At 37.2% G+C, this 14,051-nt stretch overlaps 1 protein-coding gene across 10 annotated transcripts in view; it reads right to left on the reverse strand.

The window, feature by feature from the left end:
* Positions 1–3,169: 3,169 nt before the first annotated feature.
* tpd52l2b (tpd52 like 2b) overlaps positions 3,170–14,051 on the reverse strand; it is a 49,252-nt gene continuing 38,370 nt past the window's right edge. For 4 of the 10 annotated variants that reach the window (XM_043710438.1, XM_043710436.1, XM_043710434.1 and 1 more), the window contains 3 exons: positions 13,424–13,465; positions 13,059–13,107; positions 3,170–4,117 (listed from right to left, as the gene is read on the reverse strand). In XM_043710438.1, the coding sequence (XP_043566373.1) occupies positions 4,010–4,117; positions 13,059–13,107; positions 13,424–13,465 (199 nt within the window). In that variant the 3' untranslated portion in view covers positions 3,170–4,009. Of the gene's footprint in view, positions 4,118–11,400; positions 11,459–13,052; positions 13,108–13,423; positions 13,466–14,051 lie in introns of those variants that run through there. The other 6 variants (XM_043710435.1, XM_043710439.1, XM_043710441.1 and 3 more) reach the window with 4 other exon arrangements.

Here is a 14,051-nt window from a genome sequence, read left to right on the forward strand (position 1 = left end):
AATGATCTATCCACTCCATCCTCCCCTCCAACCTATCACCATTACCCCACCTCCATCCACCTATTATACTCTTAGCTAACTACCCCCAGCCCCACCCCTTCCCTTTCTCTCTCCACCCCAGAGGTTGCCAGCTTCATTCCTGATGAAGGATTTTTGCCCGAAATATTGATTTTCCTGCTCCTTGGATGCTGCCTGACCTGCTGTGCTTTTCCAGCACCACTCTCTCAATTCTAATCTCCAGTATCTGCAGTCCTCACTTTCGCCCTCTAATTTCTTGGTCTATACTTTCCTGTCTTCTTGAATAATAGTACCATATTGGCTGTCCTCTGGCACCTCTCCTGTGGCCAGCGAGGAATTAAAAATTTTCAGCATCCTTGTTATTTCCTCCCTTGTCTCATTCAACAGCCTGATAGACGAGAGATTTTGGGTGATCTAACTATATCAGTCCTTCTCCTTGATTTCTATATCTATATGGTCCTTCTCACGTGTACACTAACCTTCCTTTTTGCTCCTCTCTCTATCCAACCCTATATATCGCCATATCCAGGGTTCACTGGATTTATTTGTCTCACACTATCTTGATTGGAACATGCTCACCCTTGTAGTCTCCCTATTTCCTTCCTGAATGTATCCCATTGCTTTGAGACACATCTACCTAAAAGTATCTGGTCCCAGTCCACTCTGGCCAAATCATATCCAATTTTATGGTGAGCTCCCAATTTAGAACTTTTATTTCAGGCCCATCCTTATCCTTTTCTGTAACGATTTTAATCTAACAAAGCAATTGCTGCTCTCTCGCTAATACCTCAACCATATGCTCAGCTTCATTATGTAAAATTAAATCCAAACTACCCCCTTTTTTTGTAGGGCCTTCTATGCCCTGCCTTACAAAGTTATTCTGGAGGCATTTTGAGAATTCCATTTTCTCTAAACCTGGGAAAGTTGAAATCCCCTATCACCATCCTATTTCTCTTACGCTTTTGAAATTTGCCTACATATTTTCCCTTGGATTTCTTGTCGGCCATTAGCGAGCACATGGTGGACTCCTTACAGTGAGATTTTGTGTTCTTGGATTTTAAGTTCTACGTATATGGCTTCATTTGAAGAACCTTCTAAAATGCCATTTCTCCTAACGGCTGTAATTGATTCCAACAGTCAATATTGTGACACCCCCTCCTCCCTATATACTTTTCCATGTCTTGCCTGAAGACCCTACTTCCCAGAATACTGAGCCACCAATCCTGCCCCTCACTCAACTATGTCTCAGTGATAGCAATTATAAGGCCATGTTTTAATTTATGCTGACCATTCACCTTCCTTGTTTGTCAAGACTCCTGGAATTAAAATAATTATCATCTTGCCTTGCCAAACTGTGTTATGCCTTAACTGGCGTACAATTTCTGTCTTCTTGACTCTTTGCTATCTCTCAGTGTTGGCTGTTCATTTCTCTGTACTGAATCTTCTCTCTGGATTCCAATGGCTTGCAAATTAGTTTAAACCCTCCCCAACAGCAATAGCAAATGTCCCTGCAAAGATGCTGGTCCCATCATCCTTCAGATGCAAACTGTCTGCCTTTTAAATGCCTCATCTTTAAAAAAGTCTCAGTGTCCCAGAAATCTAAAGCTCTCTGTCCTGCACCATCTCTTCAGAAACATTTATTCAGACTAAACTCCCACTTATATACTCAGCAGTATGGAAGTGCTCGTGATCCAGAGATTACTACCTTTTGGGGTCTTTGAGGAATGCAAGGTACAGAGGTGTAAGGGTTAAGGAAGGAGTATCTTGAGTATAGGGCCAGGTGACTGAAGGAACAACCAGTAATGGTGACATGGTTAATAAGGATTCTCAACAGGCCAGAATTTGATGAGCACATATCTTCAAGGGTTGTGGAAAGCTTGTGACATAGCGGTAATATGTGGGCCAGATGTTCTAGGTTCAGCACCCACATGTATCTGAACAAGTTGGTTTAAAATATCTACAGTTGTGGGCTTGGGAGACTATTGAACGGGAGAGATTTTCTGTTGACCAGAAACAGACTGATGCTATGAGTAGCCAGTCACAGGCTTGACAGGGGACTTAAGTCACTGAACAGTGGTGCAAATGTGCAATTCAAAGTTAGCTTAAAGATTGCAAAAGAGACAAAATTGCATTTTACACCATGCAGCATAGTCGAGTGCAGAAGAATATTCTTTATATCCAGTATTACGAAGTCAGTTTTGAGATGAGATCTAAACATTTTCCAGATCTTTTCTGAAGCTCAGATCAAAGAGAAGCAGAGCAAGTGTGGCCAGTACAGAAATTTGGTCTTGAGAAGTCCATAAATTCAAAGTCCAATGGAAGAAAAAAAATCCAGGTACAGGTCTTTTCCAAATCTTGACCAGATTTTTCCAAGTTAGAGGATGACGTTTTAATTTAGATACTATTTAAGGAGCAATTAACTTGAAGTTTGGGCTAAAAGACATCCAACTATTAGATAAGGAGAAATAGAATTTGTGGAAGAAAGTTCAAGCGATAACAGTAGATAGCCATGGATAGACATGCACAGTGTGGAGCCATTTAGGCAGCTGACGACACATCAGCCATGTTGGATCAAGTTTTGGTCAAGGTTAGGCAGGGCTAGGTTAGGGAAAGTTTCCCAAGTGGGCCTATTTTTATATTCCCTTTGCTTGGTCTTTTCTAAAGTAGCAGTAACTCAGAACATAATGAACACAATTTTACTGTTAAAAGATAATTACATTGATGACTAACAGCTTAGTTGAACTGTTACGCAACCTTATGGTTTAGTAGCATTGAATTAATTTTCTTTTGTAAATGACAGTAAAAACAAATATAAATTACAAAATGGAAGCATAACTGTTCAGTTATACAGCACAAATATGTTCAGAAACTAAGTAATAGACCGAATTATTCCAGTTTCCACTTTCAGTCATTACATCATAGAAACAGACCATTCAGTTCATGAAATTCATGCTAGCAACTTCCTACCAAGGATGCACACCCTATACTGAAAGCAAAAAAAAAAATTTGGTAGAGGCTGTTGGTGAAATCTCCAAGAGAAAAATCTGAATTTTGTACTGTCCACTCAAAATTACATTGTAAGAGGGAAGAATGAGAAGGGCAGGTGAAGGGGCATCAGACGATCAGGAAAAAAAAACACATGAAATTCAGAAAGCTTTAATAACCAATATTTAATTGTGAGCATTCTAGTGATAGAAAGGGAAATGTACAATTATATCCTTGCATACATGGAACAGCAGAACAACCCCCACACCATTTGCTTGAAACTAGAAATGGCCAGATAATTACTCAAATGCATCAAAACACTCTACACTAAAACCTACACTGTCATTCCATTAAAACTCAAAATTTCACATTTATATCCCTTATCGCCCACTGGATATTAACTCTAACCTGTAATCAGAATTTTGGTTTTAATATTTTAAAAATTCAGCTTGCTTCAGTCACTAACAAATGTACTAAATATACATGTTTAAAGCAGCTGGACGTACAACAGAAGCAGAAGTCATCCCTGTCCAAATAAGCTCTCCTGAAATAACGTCTGTTGTGGTAAATAGTCATTCTATACAAGCTTAAATAGTACTGGAAATTCTATCCACTTGCATCCCAGAGTTGGCCCATACATATAAAAGTGGCATTAAAGCAAAGTAAGGCTAGTATGATATGAATCTGAGTTAATAGTAGTGTGCCAAGTGTTGAAATGGAGGTTTTAAAAGGTAGTCAGAACTAGTTTTCAAATGGCGACAATCGCTTTATAAAGAGAATTTGATGCGGTTTCAAATTTGCTAGAGAATTCTGACAGCCACATTTGTGTTCAAGTTTTACATATTACAAAATGGTTATCAGACTTCTAGATCAGTTGTAATGCACTTTTCATTAAATGGGTTTCAAATAATGATATGCACATTAACATGATGACTGCAGTTGCATTAAATTCAATTTGTGTAGATTTGGGATTCACTGAGTCAGGTATGAAGAGAACAGCTCTTGTTCAGAAAGGTGCATTGTCCTGTGAAAGTTTTTCCTCTGTAGTTGGGCTTGAAGCAGTAGGAGTATGATAGCCATCTTTGCTGTTATTTTCATTGCCAATGACTTTAGCCTGAAAAAAAGAGTCAGAAAACAATGTTGTGTCAATATCAGATGCAACTTTGACAAAACGTTTTGAAACAAGTGTGCTAGAAGTTGCCAATAAATTTCAAACTTTTATTCACATAGGGCTCATAACGTCTCCAAAGTGGTTCACAACCAATTATCCCTTGATATAGAAGATGGCAATGAGGATCAAAGCCACTAGGTTCCACAAACTGCAATAATGAAAGGCAAGTAAATCTGTCCTCAAGGAGAAGTGATATAATTCTGAATACGTAAGACATTCTGAACATGTAAGATAAATACATTTTGAATACCTACAAGCTCAGGTGTAAAATATTATACTCAATAAACTTGAAGTAAATAAAAGAAAAGCAATTTCTACAAGTCCTGTAGGGAAAGTTTACTAGGGTAAATACAAAAAGAAAAGTTATTTTCTCCAATTAATCAAAAAAAGGTAGTCAGCAACTTGCCCCCTCTGCAAGCTGAGAAATTCAACAACTTTCATCTCAAAATGTTCAAAAAAATATGAATGGCATTATAAAGCTCAAAATGTGCACTGACATTAGTAATCCCAAACTGATGAAAGAGTTATATCAAACGCAAAATGTCAAATGTTTCTCTTTCCACAGATGCTACCATACACACAGAGCTTCTCCAGCATTTAATGACTATACTGGAAAAGTGGGAGAACAGTCGAGGAGCTCCATCAATTGGTTCCATATAAAATAATCAGTACATAAACTAACAAGCAGCATGGATTTAGAAGGACAAAAGATTCTCCCCAACAATCGCCTGGTATCAATCTAAAGCAGACTGTGAAAATCACTACAATATTGTTCAGGCAAAATTAAAGTCTCATTAAAAAAAATAGCTAAACTAGTCATTTTTCATAATTTTGACTTCACCTTAGCAATGGAAATTGAGGTAAACCAGAGACTATGTCCAATCAATGCTGAACAACAGTCAAAGTCAACTGAATGTCGAACTACATAGTAAGACAAAAATAAAAGTCACATAAAGTTTGATTAGATGACATGGAATATTACATACAAGGTTTGGCTGCCAAGTTAAGACAGATATTAGAGTCGGACATGTAGCACTGATTTTAAATAAACCATGAAGCTAATCATAACTATTAAAATGTCTTGAATCAAAGAAAAATTGTTAAAATACTGGCAAATTTGGCATATTACTTTAAATGATGCAACAGGAGGATAAGCAAATGTAGTTCAAACTGGCAACACATGTTTAGGGTCGATGACAAACTTTTCCACACAGAGGAGTCAATAGATCAAAGATTTGTAGAAAGTGTAATGAATGTGAAAACAGTTTGGTGCTGAAATAAGTGGATAAATTCTCTAAGTCTGTATTCTCTAGAGTTTCAAAGAATAATGGGTTATTTAATTGAAACTTACAAAATTCTGACATGACACGGTGGATGTAGATATTTTTGCTGGCTAATTAATCTAAATCAAGGGACATGATCACAAGATAAAGGATGGGCCATTTAAGACTGAGATAAAGAGGAATTTCTTCATTTTGAGGGTGGTGAATCTTTGCATTTTTACAGCTCTCTGGAGGTAGACAGCATCAGTCACTTTGCATGCTCAAGACAGAAATCGACATTTTGGGAGACTAATGACATCAGTAGAATAATACAGGAAAATGGCATTGAAATAGATGATCAGGCATGATCTAAATTGAATGCAGCAGACTCGATGGGCTGAGTGGCCTACACGTGTTCCCATGTTTCTACTGTGACGATGCTGCTCCTTTAACAAGGTTATGCTTTTTGTCTCCCCACCCCACAAAAGAGGTCGCAAAAGCATCCATTTAGAAAAGTCTGACTTATGGGTTTTAGGGTCAGTTTAATAATGTAGCTGTTAGATAGCCTTAGGCAAAAGCCTTAAGTTTTTAGAAAGAGCACTTGTGCAGTGAAAGGAGTGGCCAGTTCTCCAGCTACACTTTTCTCTGGTTTGATTTGATTTGTGGCAGTTTGGCTATTCACTGCAAGCAGTCAGGGAGTTGTAAAAGTTGCAAGTCCATGCTAATCCTCCTTTTTGACATCTCTCCTGTTAAGGCCCTGTGTTTGATTTTTCCTCTTGTGCCAAGGGGTGTTTCTGGGGACTGTTGCAAGTATTGAGAATAGCATCATTACATTGGGATGATCTAGAGTCAGAGCCATAGAGATGTACAGCATGGAAACAAACCCTTCAGACCAACCTGTCCATGCCGACCAGATATCCCAACCCAATCTAGTCCCACCTGCAAGTACCCGGCCCATATCCCTCCAAACCTTCCTATTCATACACCCATCCAAATGCCTCTTAAATGTTGCAATTGTACCAGCCTCCACCACTTCCTCTGGCAGCTCATTCCATACACGTACCACCCTCTGCATGAAAAAGTTGCCCCCACAGGTCTCTTTTATATTTTTCCCCTCTTCTCCTAAGCCTCTGCCCTCTAGTTCTGGACTCCCCGATACCAAGGAAAATACTTTGTCTATTTATCCTATCAATGCCCCTCAATTTTGTAAACCTCTAAGGTCACCCCTCAGCCTCCAACACTCCAGGGAAAACAGCCCCAGCCTGTTCAACTTCTCCTTATAGCTCAAATCCTCCAAGCCTGGTAACATCCTAGTCAATCTTTTCTGAACCCTTTCAAGTTTCACAACATCTTTCCGATAGGAAGGAGACGAATTGCACGCAATATTCCAACAGTGGCGTAACCAATGTCCTGTACAGCCGCAACATGACCTCACAATTCCTGTATTCAATACTCTGACCGATAAAGGAAAGCATACCAAATACCTTCTTCACTATCCTATCTACTTGCGACTCCACTTTCAAGGAGCTATGAACCTGCAGTCCAAGGTCTCTTTGCAGTCCTAGGACCTTACAATTAAGTGTATAAGTCCTGCTAAGATTTGCTTTCCCAAAATGCAGCACCTCGCATTTATCTGAATTAAACTCCATCTGTTGGGTTTTCAGATAGGTTATGATTAGATTAGATTCCCTACAGTGTGGAAACAGGCCATTTGACCCAAGTCCACACCAATCATCTGAAGAGTATCTCATCCAGACCCATTCCCCTACATTTTACCCCTGACTAATGCACCCAACACAATTTAGCATTGCCAATCTGATCTGCACATCTTTGGATTGTGGGAGGAAACCCACATAGACACGGAAGAATGTGCAAACTCCACACAGACAGTGGCCCGAGGCTGGAATCGAACCCGGGTCCCCGGTGCTGAGGCAGCACTGCTAACCACTGAGCCAACATGCTGCCCATTCAGTATTCTGTTCTCTTTTGTTTGTGTTTCATTCAGCAATCTTGTTAATAAATTCTGTTTGGTTTATAACTAAGTGGTTTGACCAGCTGCATCCCTTCTAAAATATCCATGTTACACCTGCGTAAAACAAGTAGAAAAGTTAGGGTAATGGGCTCTGGCTACTTTCTTGAAACATTCTGAAGGGGTCTGTCCTGGTCCATAACATTATGGAGAGGTGGTAAGTGGTTTTCTTCATTCCCAACAATCTTGCTGAAAGTTAAATATTAGAACAATGGAAGATTGCCTCACTTTTCCAACAGATATTTCATTTTCATCTAAATAAGCAGATGACAATTATGATATTGCAATCTCAAAATAACACTATGCGACATTCAAGATTATATGTCCCAAGTCCTGAACTGGGTTTTGAACACTTATCTTTGTCTCATGGATAAATGCTATCAATAACACCAAGGTAAACAATTAGTCAGAGCTGGGCTTTTAACACATTTGAAACTAGACAGTTAGAAAATAAACTTTAATCCTATACAACTGACTCCTTTCTTAGAATGCAGAAATGGTTTTAAGCCTTTGTATTTTTGTGAAATGTCCTGAGTGCAAGTGTCTTTTTCAGTAATATTTTAATTCTATACCACCAAACAGTGATAAAGAATAAAACAATTACTCAAAAATATATAAAGTATATTACAAAACAAAAAAGATTGCAAAAAAGAGTTCTTTAGACATTCCAGCCACCAGAAAATGATCCAAATTCACACTGTTCCTTTTGTCCCAACAATATTTTTTACAATACCTATGTAAATCTCAAAGAAGTAGTAACAGTCTCTACATAGCAGTTCTTTGTTCAGACAGGTGCAGTTGGTTTTCTTTTCAAAAATTTCTGTGCAGGTATTGATGCTATTTTCCTTTAGCTGGCTTATTTCCCAGAGACACTCAAAACAAACTGCAAACTCATTATGACTTTTAGCTTCAAAGCAAACATAGGAGTTTGCCATACTCCGTGTCCAGTAGCTTTGTCTCCACTTTGGTACCCACAGACGCATACTGACTGACTTACTAGGATTGTTCTGTTTGCATCATTGGATACAATGTACACTGATGACACCATGCTTTCCCCATCATAAAATCTATCTACTCTTCCATTGCCTCTATGCCATCAGATTGTTTGTTTAATATACACAATCTTCAGTAGCCTTAATGTCATCAACTTTGAACCTTAAACTTGCAAAGAACTATCAGGCCTCTCCAGAGAACAACTTGTTGGCTCAGCATTGTCCAATTGCTAGTTTCAGTTAGCCACATTCCCATCCTATATTCTCTCTTGGACCAATTACATAGCAAAAATGGTAGGTGGGTCTCAAATTCATCGAAGTGATGCTATAAAACATGAACATTACATGATGAGGTAATGAGCTCCACATAACACTACCAGAGTCCAAACAGTATTTGATCCACCAAAGGTTGAATGAAAAAAAACTTACAACTGTGACTACATACGTTTGCCAGCAAGTGTCACTGTGGATTTGTTTAATTTTTGAAACAGCATTTTTGTTGTTATAGATTAGTAAAGGAGGACAAGGATTTAATTGTTTTTACATAAATATAATTTTACCATCAAAAGAACAAACACTTTTATAAAATACCCAGACTGAATTTTGCCAACTTAATGCCTTTATTAAAAAACATCTGTGGCTGGTTGAAATAGATTTTAATAGATTTATGTTCACTCAAAACCTTGCAAATCTGAAACTATAAATTAATAAAAACAAAAGCATTAACCGACATCATACTAAAACTATAACTATGCTCCTATCCCATAGGTGGTCAAAAACAGTCATAATAGGCAGAAGAAAAAGTAGGCTAAACAGGGTTTATACTCTGGTAATGCAAACACATCATTTTTCCTAGTGGGCCAAGATGTCTAAAACTAAATAATTGACAGACAATAACTGCTCCCACACTCAGAGGGAGAATATTACCAACTCAACATCTGAACCATTGTTTGCACTTTTCCACCCACCAGAGAAGCAATCTAATGGTTAGCAAATCTTCCCTGCTCCCACTTGCATAGGTAAACATCAAACTCCAGTGTTTAAAGTGTAAAATTAAAATCAAATGATGGAGGGTTCAATAAGTGTACGAAATCCAAAGACCCATTTCTCCAGTACATTTTACACAGGAGAGTCAAGATGATAAAATCAAGTGTTTGGCAGCCCTTTTTGTATTAAGTGAGATAATAAATCAGAAGCATATGTAATATGCCCAGATGGTTCGAGACTATCTCATTCCATTTGGCTTCAATTCTCTACTTTATTTTTATTTAATAACAGCTCTAATCTATATTAATCTAAATTTTTTTCAACAAAATGTTTTACCTCATATCTCCTGACCCAGTTTCATTTCCAACTTGGGTTAATTTTGATTATTCTCAGCCACAAACTTAGTTCCTTTCCTGTTTGTGGTTTTTAACAACTAGTTTTATGAGGCTACAATAGTCAAGATCAACAGCATCCCAGTGGCTAGACAGGAAAAGATTCTGCTCGACCCCGTTACATGTAACGTTAGATAAAAGTATTTGTAGGTCACACCTGCGAGGGAATCACACTAAAATGATCCTAACTTCACACTGCGACTACACGATATATGGGAGATGGCAGTAGATAACACTCAATCCTGGCAACAAACTTGTTGCAATTAATTCAGCTGTAAAATTCAGCAGTTTACAGTTTCAACGTTTGGACTAGTTTGTGGTGGTGATTGAGAGGGATGGGCAGAATCAAAAGAGAGTGAAAACTCCTACATGCTGCTCGTGCAAGTACAACATTTTCCTCAGGTTTAACGGAGTGTTAAAAATTTAGAATAATCTCAAGGTATTTATGCTAAAGTCTAGAGTGTTCATAGAAACAAAACCTTTTACAGAATCTGGAACACAAATCAACCAGCAGGTGGCAACATATATGCAAATAACCACTATCTTTTAGATTTGTGCAGAAAGCTGGTGGCCATTTTGTATGTTACAGCAGACCTTCAGGATCCTGCTGAAAGTGGGAATTATTTATTGGAGGCCATTTCGTATATTTCAATTTTGCTTGAGCAATGGAACGCTGATAAATTGACCAAGAGTACATAATTAAGAATTTTTTTCTCTAACAGTTATAACAATAACCAATTCAACAAGAGGTTCAAAAGTAATTCCAGAAATCCTGAAAACATTCATACAAGAAGAATGAATATGACCACAATTAATAATTTTGTAGTCAAGTCCGAATATGATTTCATTATCCTGTTTTTGGTGTTGCCCATTGAAATAAACCCAAATCTAAAAATGAATTTGAGCTGGGTTTTTAAATAAAAGATTGCATTGGTGACACAGTACAGGGTTAGAAATTTCATGAAGGAGACTAAAATTCTCTTAGCCGGTTTCTAGTTTTCATTTAACGAAACATTATAAAAATAGTCGGTTCATTATCATTTCTTGAAAATGCAGAGCAGCATCCAATCTGCTATTAAGTTGCACTGCTGGAGTTTGAAAACAGATCTGCAGTGGGTCTCTGGCTAAGAAGATTTCAGAAAATATTGGAAGGGAAGAACAAAAAGACCACAAAAGACTACAAAGCAAATATAATAAACTTAATCCAAGACTCTAAATTTGGAATTGGATCAAAACAGTTTCAATGCTAACCCCAGAGATTTCTGAAGCTTTAAGGTTTAAAGTACCACTTTTGATGACCAATTCAACAACATCTTACAGACTCAGATGGTTTGCAAAAATACACAATTTGCTCCACTGTATTTCCAGGAACAGCTAATGAAACTGTCTATCCCTGACTTGATAAATTAGTGCCAAAAATGAATGAATTCTAGTTCTAACTTCTTCCTACATCTTGGCTTAGAATGTGTTGCCTGGCAGAAGATATTGGAGTATCAGGTCCTAACACTGTCTCAGCTATTAGTAACCTAGGAAATATGAACATGTGCACCTTTGGTTAACTCACCCTCTGATCTTGCTGTTTTCCTTCAAAGAAATACTGGCTAAGTTTTGCCGCTAAACAACTGCAAACACAGAAAAACTCGACTGTTACTAATTCATGAAACAAATATTCACATCTTGAATACGGAGTAGTCATCAAATAAAATTATTCAGAAAGTAACTTAAAAGACACGTTGGAAAGTAAAGTCTTGTGCTTTAACGAAAATGTAATTCTCTATCAAGGAACATTCAGTGCAAATTACAATCAATGATGTTCTCATACTATCATTTACCCTACAAGGAAATTCACTTCACGCTTCAATCATAATGTTACTTGTACAAATCAAACATCTCACTTGAGTCGGGGCTACCAAATAATGTATTCGTGCTCAGCTGAGAACTTCATGTCTTTATTGTCCTCTTGTTGTTTACCAGCTGGTATGTGGGAGAAGCATTCCATTTAACATAGTGTTTGAAGTATATTTAAAATAAAGTCAAAACAGCTATTCAATGTATTTGAAAATTCTATTTGTTTCGCTTTTACAACTTTTTCAAGTTTATTCGAAACAGTGGTAGTAAGTATGCAGAATTCACTAGCCTGTTTCAAGCTTCAGATACAGCTACGATCTCCAGCCTACATCGCAGCTCATCTAACAGAAGCAGCTCAGTAACTTCAGCACTTTGGATAAATGCCTTCCTAAGCTCATGGAAGACAGATTTGAGATTCTTTTTCTAACTGGTACCCAGAGATTTCCTTGTTTTTTTTTGTAACTAGTAATGCTATGCAAACAATTTGGACACAACAAATTTCTCTCAAACCACGAGTGACTTTGGATACAAGAATTGCATCTAAAAGTATGTAACTGCAGGCACAACCACACTTATAAAAGAAAGACATCTGAGAGATGCATTTAACAAAATGGTAACATCCAAATACTCAGGGTGTAAAGCACACTGATTATGAGCATTTTAAGTCCAAAATGTTTCTATAATATTATGCATATCAAGGCAAATAAGTCTCTAACAGGTTATTTTCAGGGCCTTGAGTGGATATAAAATCATTACTTGTGAAGCTACGTTTATGTAAACTGATGAGCAGATTTCACTGAAAAATTGGCCTAAATAGATCCCCAATCTGGTAAAATCCTGAAAAGTAAAAACAGAAATTTTAAGTAGTATTTTATCACAAATTAGTAAATATAAACCAAAGGAATGTGAACATTTTTAAAACGCCCACAATTCCAATGCGATGAAAATTTAATTTGACTTATACAGTCAGTGAAAATCCTTTTATATCTGGCATCATGTTAGGAGGATATTTCTGAAGGATATTGATGCCCACTGTTCCATGCACACTCAACACTTGACAATGATCAGTTTGCAAAAGGCACAGACCTTGAAAATGGAGGTAGTAGTTAACATTTTATCCCATAGAAATGTGCTCTTTGTCACAGTTGAAAGCTTGCTGAAGGTCACAGGTCACATGCTTAATTAGAATATACAAATGGGATAACTATAAATATGTAATGAAGGACAAGTATTTTTTGGACAAATTTGTTTTGTTTTAATGAGAAAAATAATGGAGATTGTGGCTTACAAGAACTTATTTTCCTCAAACTGAATTTGTCCTACATTAGAAGGAAAGGTTAAAAATGATGCTGGCAGATTCACTTTATTTCATACCTTTAGATTTCCAACACTTTCTTCAAATGACTTGAAGGTAGGTGATTCCCTGAAAGCAAAAAAAAAAGTGAGTGGACAACTAATCCAAATTAGTTTGGTTCAGGACTGTTGACAATTCAACAAAACCATGCTATCTAATGAATTAACTAAATGACATTTGATATGAAATCATAAAACAATACAACTGTGGTAAAACACAACCAATAATAATGCTAAACCTGAAAGTAATATGAAGAAACAACAAAACTTGTAACAAAACAAAATACTATCACTGTGGGTAATTAAAAAGGACAGGTATTGCCAGCAATGCAGCCAAAGGAAGAGATAAAAACTTTTGATGTCAAATTAATACAGTAATACATTACCTCATAGCTGGCATGCTTATTGAATGGCGTATGGAGTAGCTGCTACTTGGAAGCATTAAGAAATGAACAAATACCTCAAGTTATAAGAAAGAAAATGTTTGCCCAATGGGCAAGTTATTAAATAATGAATTAGTAGAGTATGCATCACTGTCTTATTACAGTAACATTAACAACCATAATTTTTACTAAGGCAATATGTAGCTCTGACAAAAACAGTTCATGTGTTGAAGCTTTTGAAACTAAATCCTAAATTTTTAAATAAAAAAGAGAAATATAAATACTTTTATGACAGATAAACAAAAATGCCACATTTTGTCCCTCCATTATATTCCTCATTACTGTACATTGTGCCTTCAGTGTAAAATATTTTTGTTTGGGAGGGGGCGAGGGGGGGGGGGGGCGGTGGGAAAGAGGTGAGGAGAGATCAGTGACTTATTTCTTCTGATGGGTAAAAGCAGATGTACTGACGTACTCTCTGTACAGCCAACACTTAAGTGAAACCAGGAAGCAGTGGGGTGGAAACCTGCAAATCTCTTCCTCCCATCTCCAGCCAAAAGGGGTTCAAGGAATATGATTCAAAGATAGAAACATGCAGCTGAGGCAGAGATCATGATCTGACTGAATGACA

The sequence above is a fragment of the Chiloscyllium plagiosum genome, chromosome 20 (genome assembly GCF_004010195.1).
Source record: "Chiloscyllium plagiosum isolate BGI_BamShark_2017 chromosome 20, ASM401019v2, whole genome shotgun sequence".
NCBI lineage: Eukaryota > Metazoa > Chordata > Chondrichthyes > Orectolobiformes > Hemiscylliidae > Chiloscyllium > Chiloscyllium plagiosum.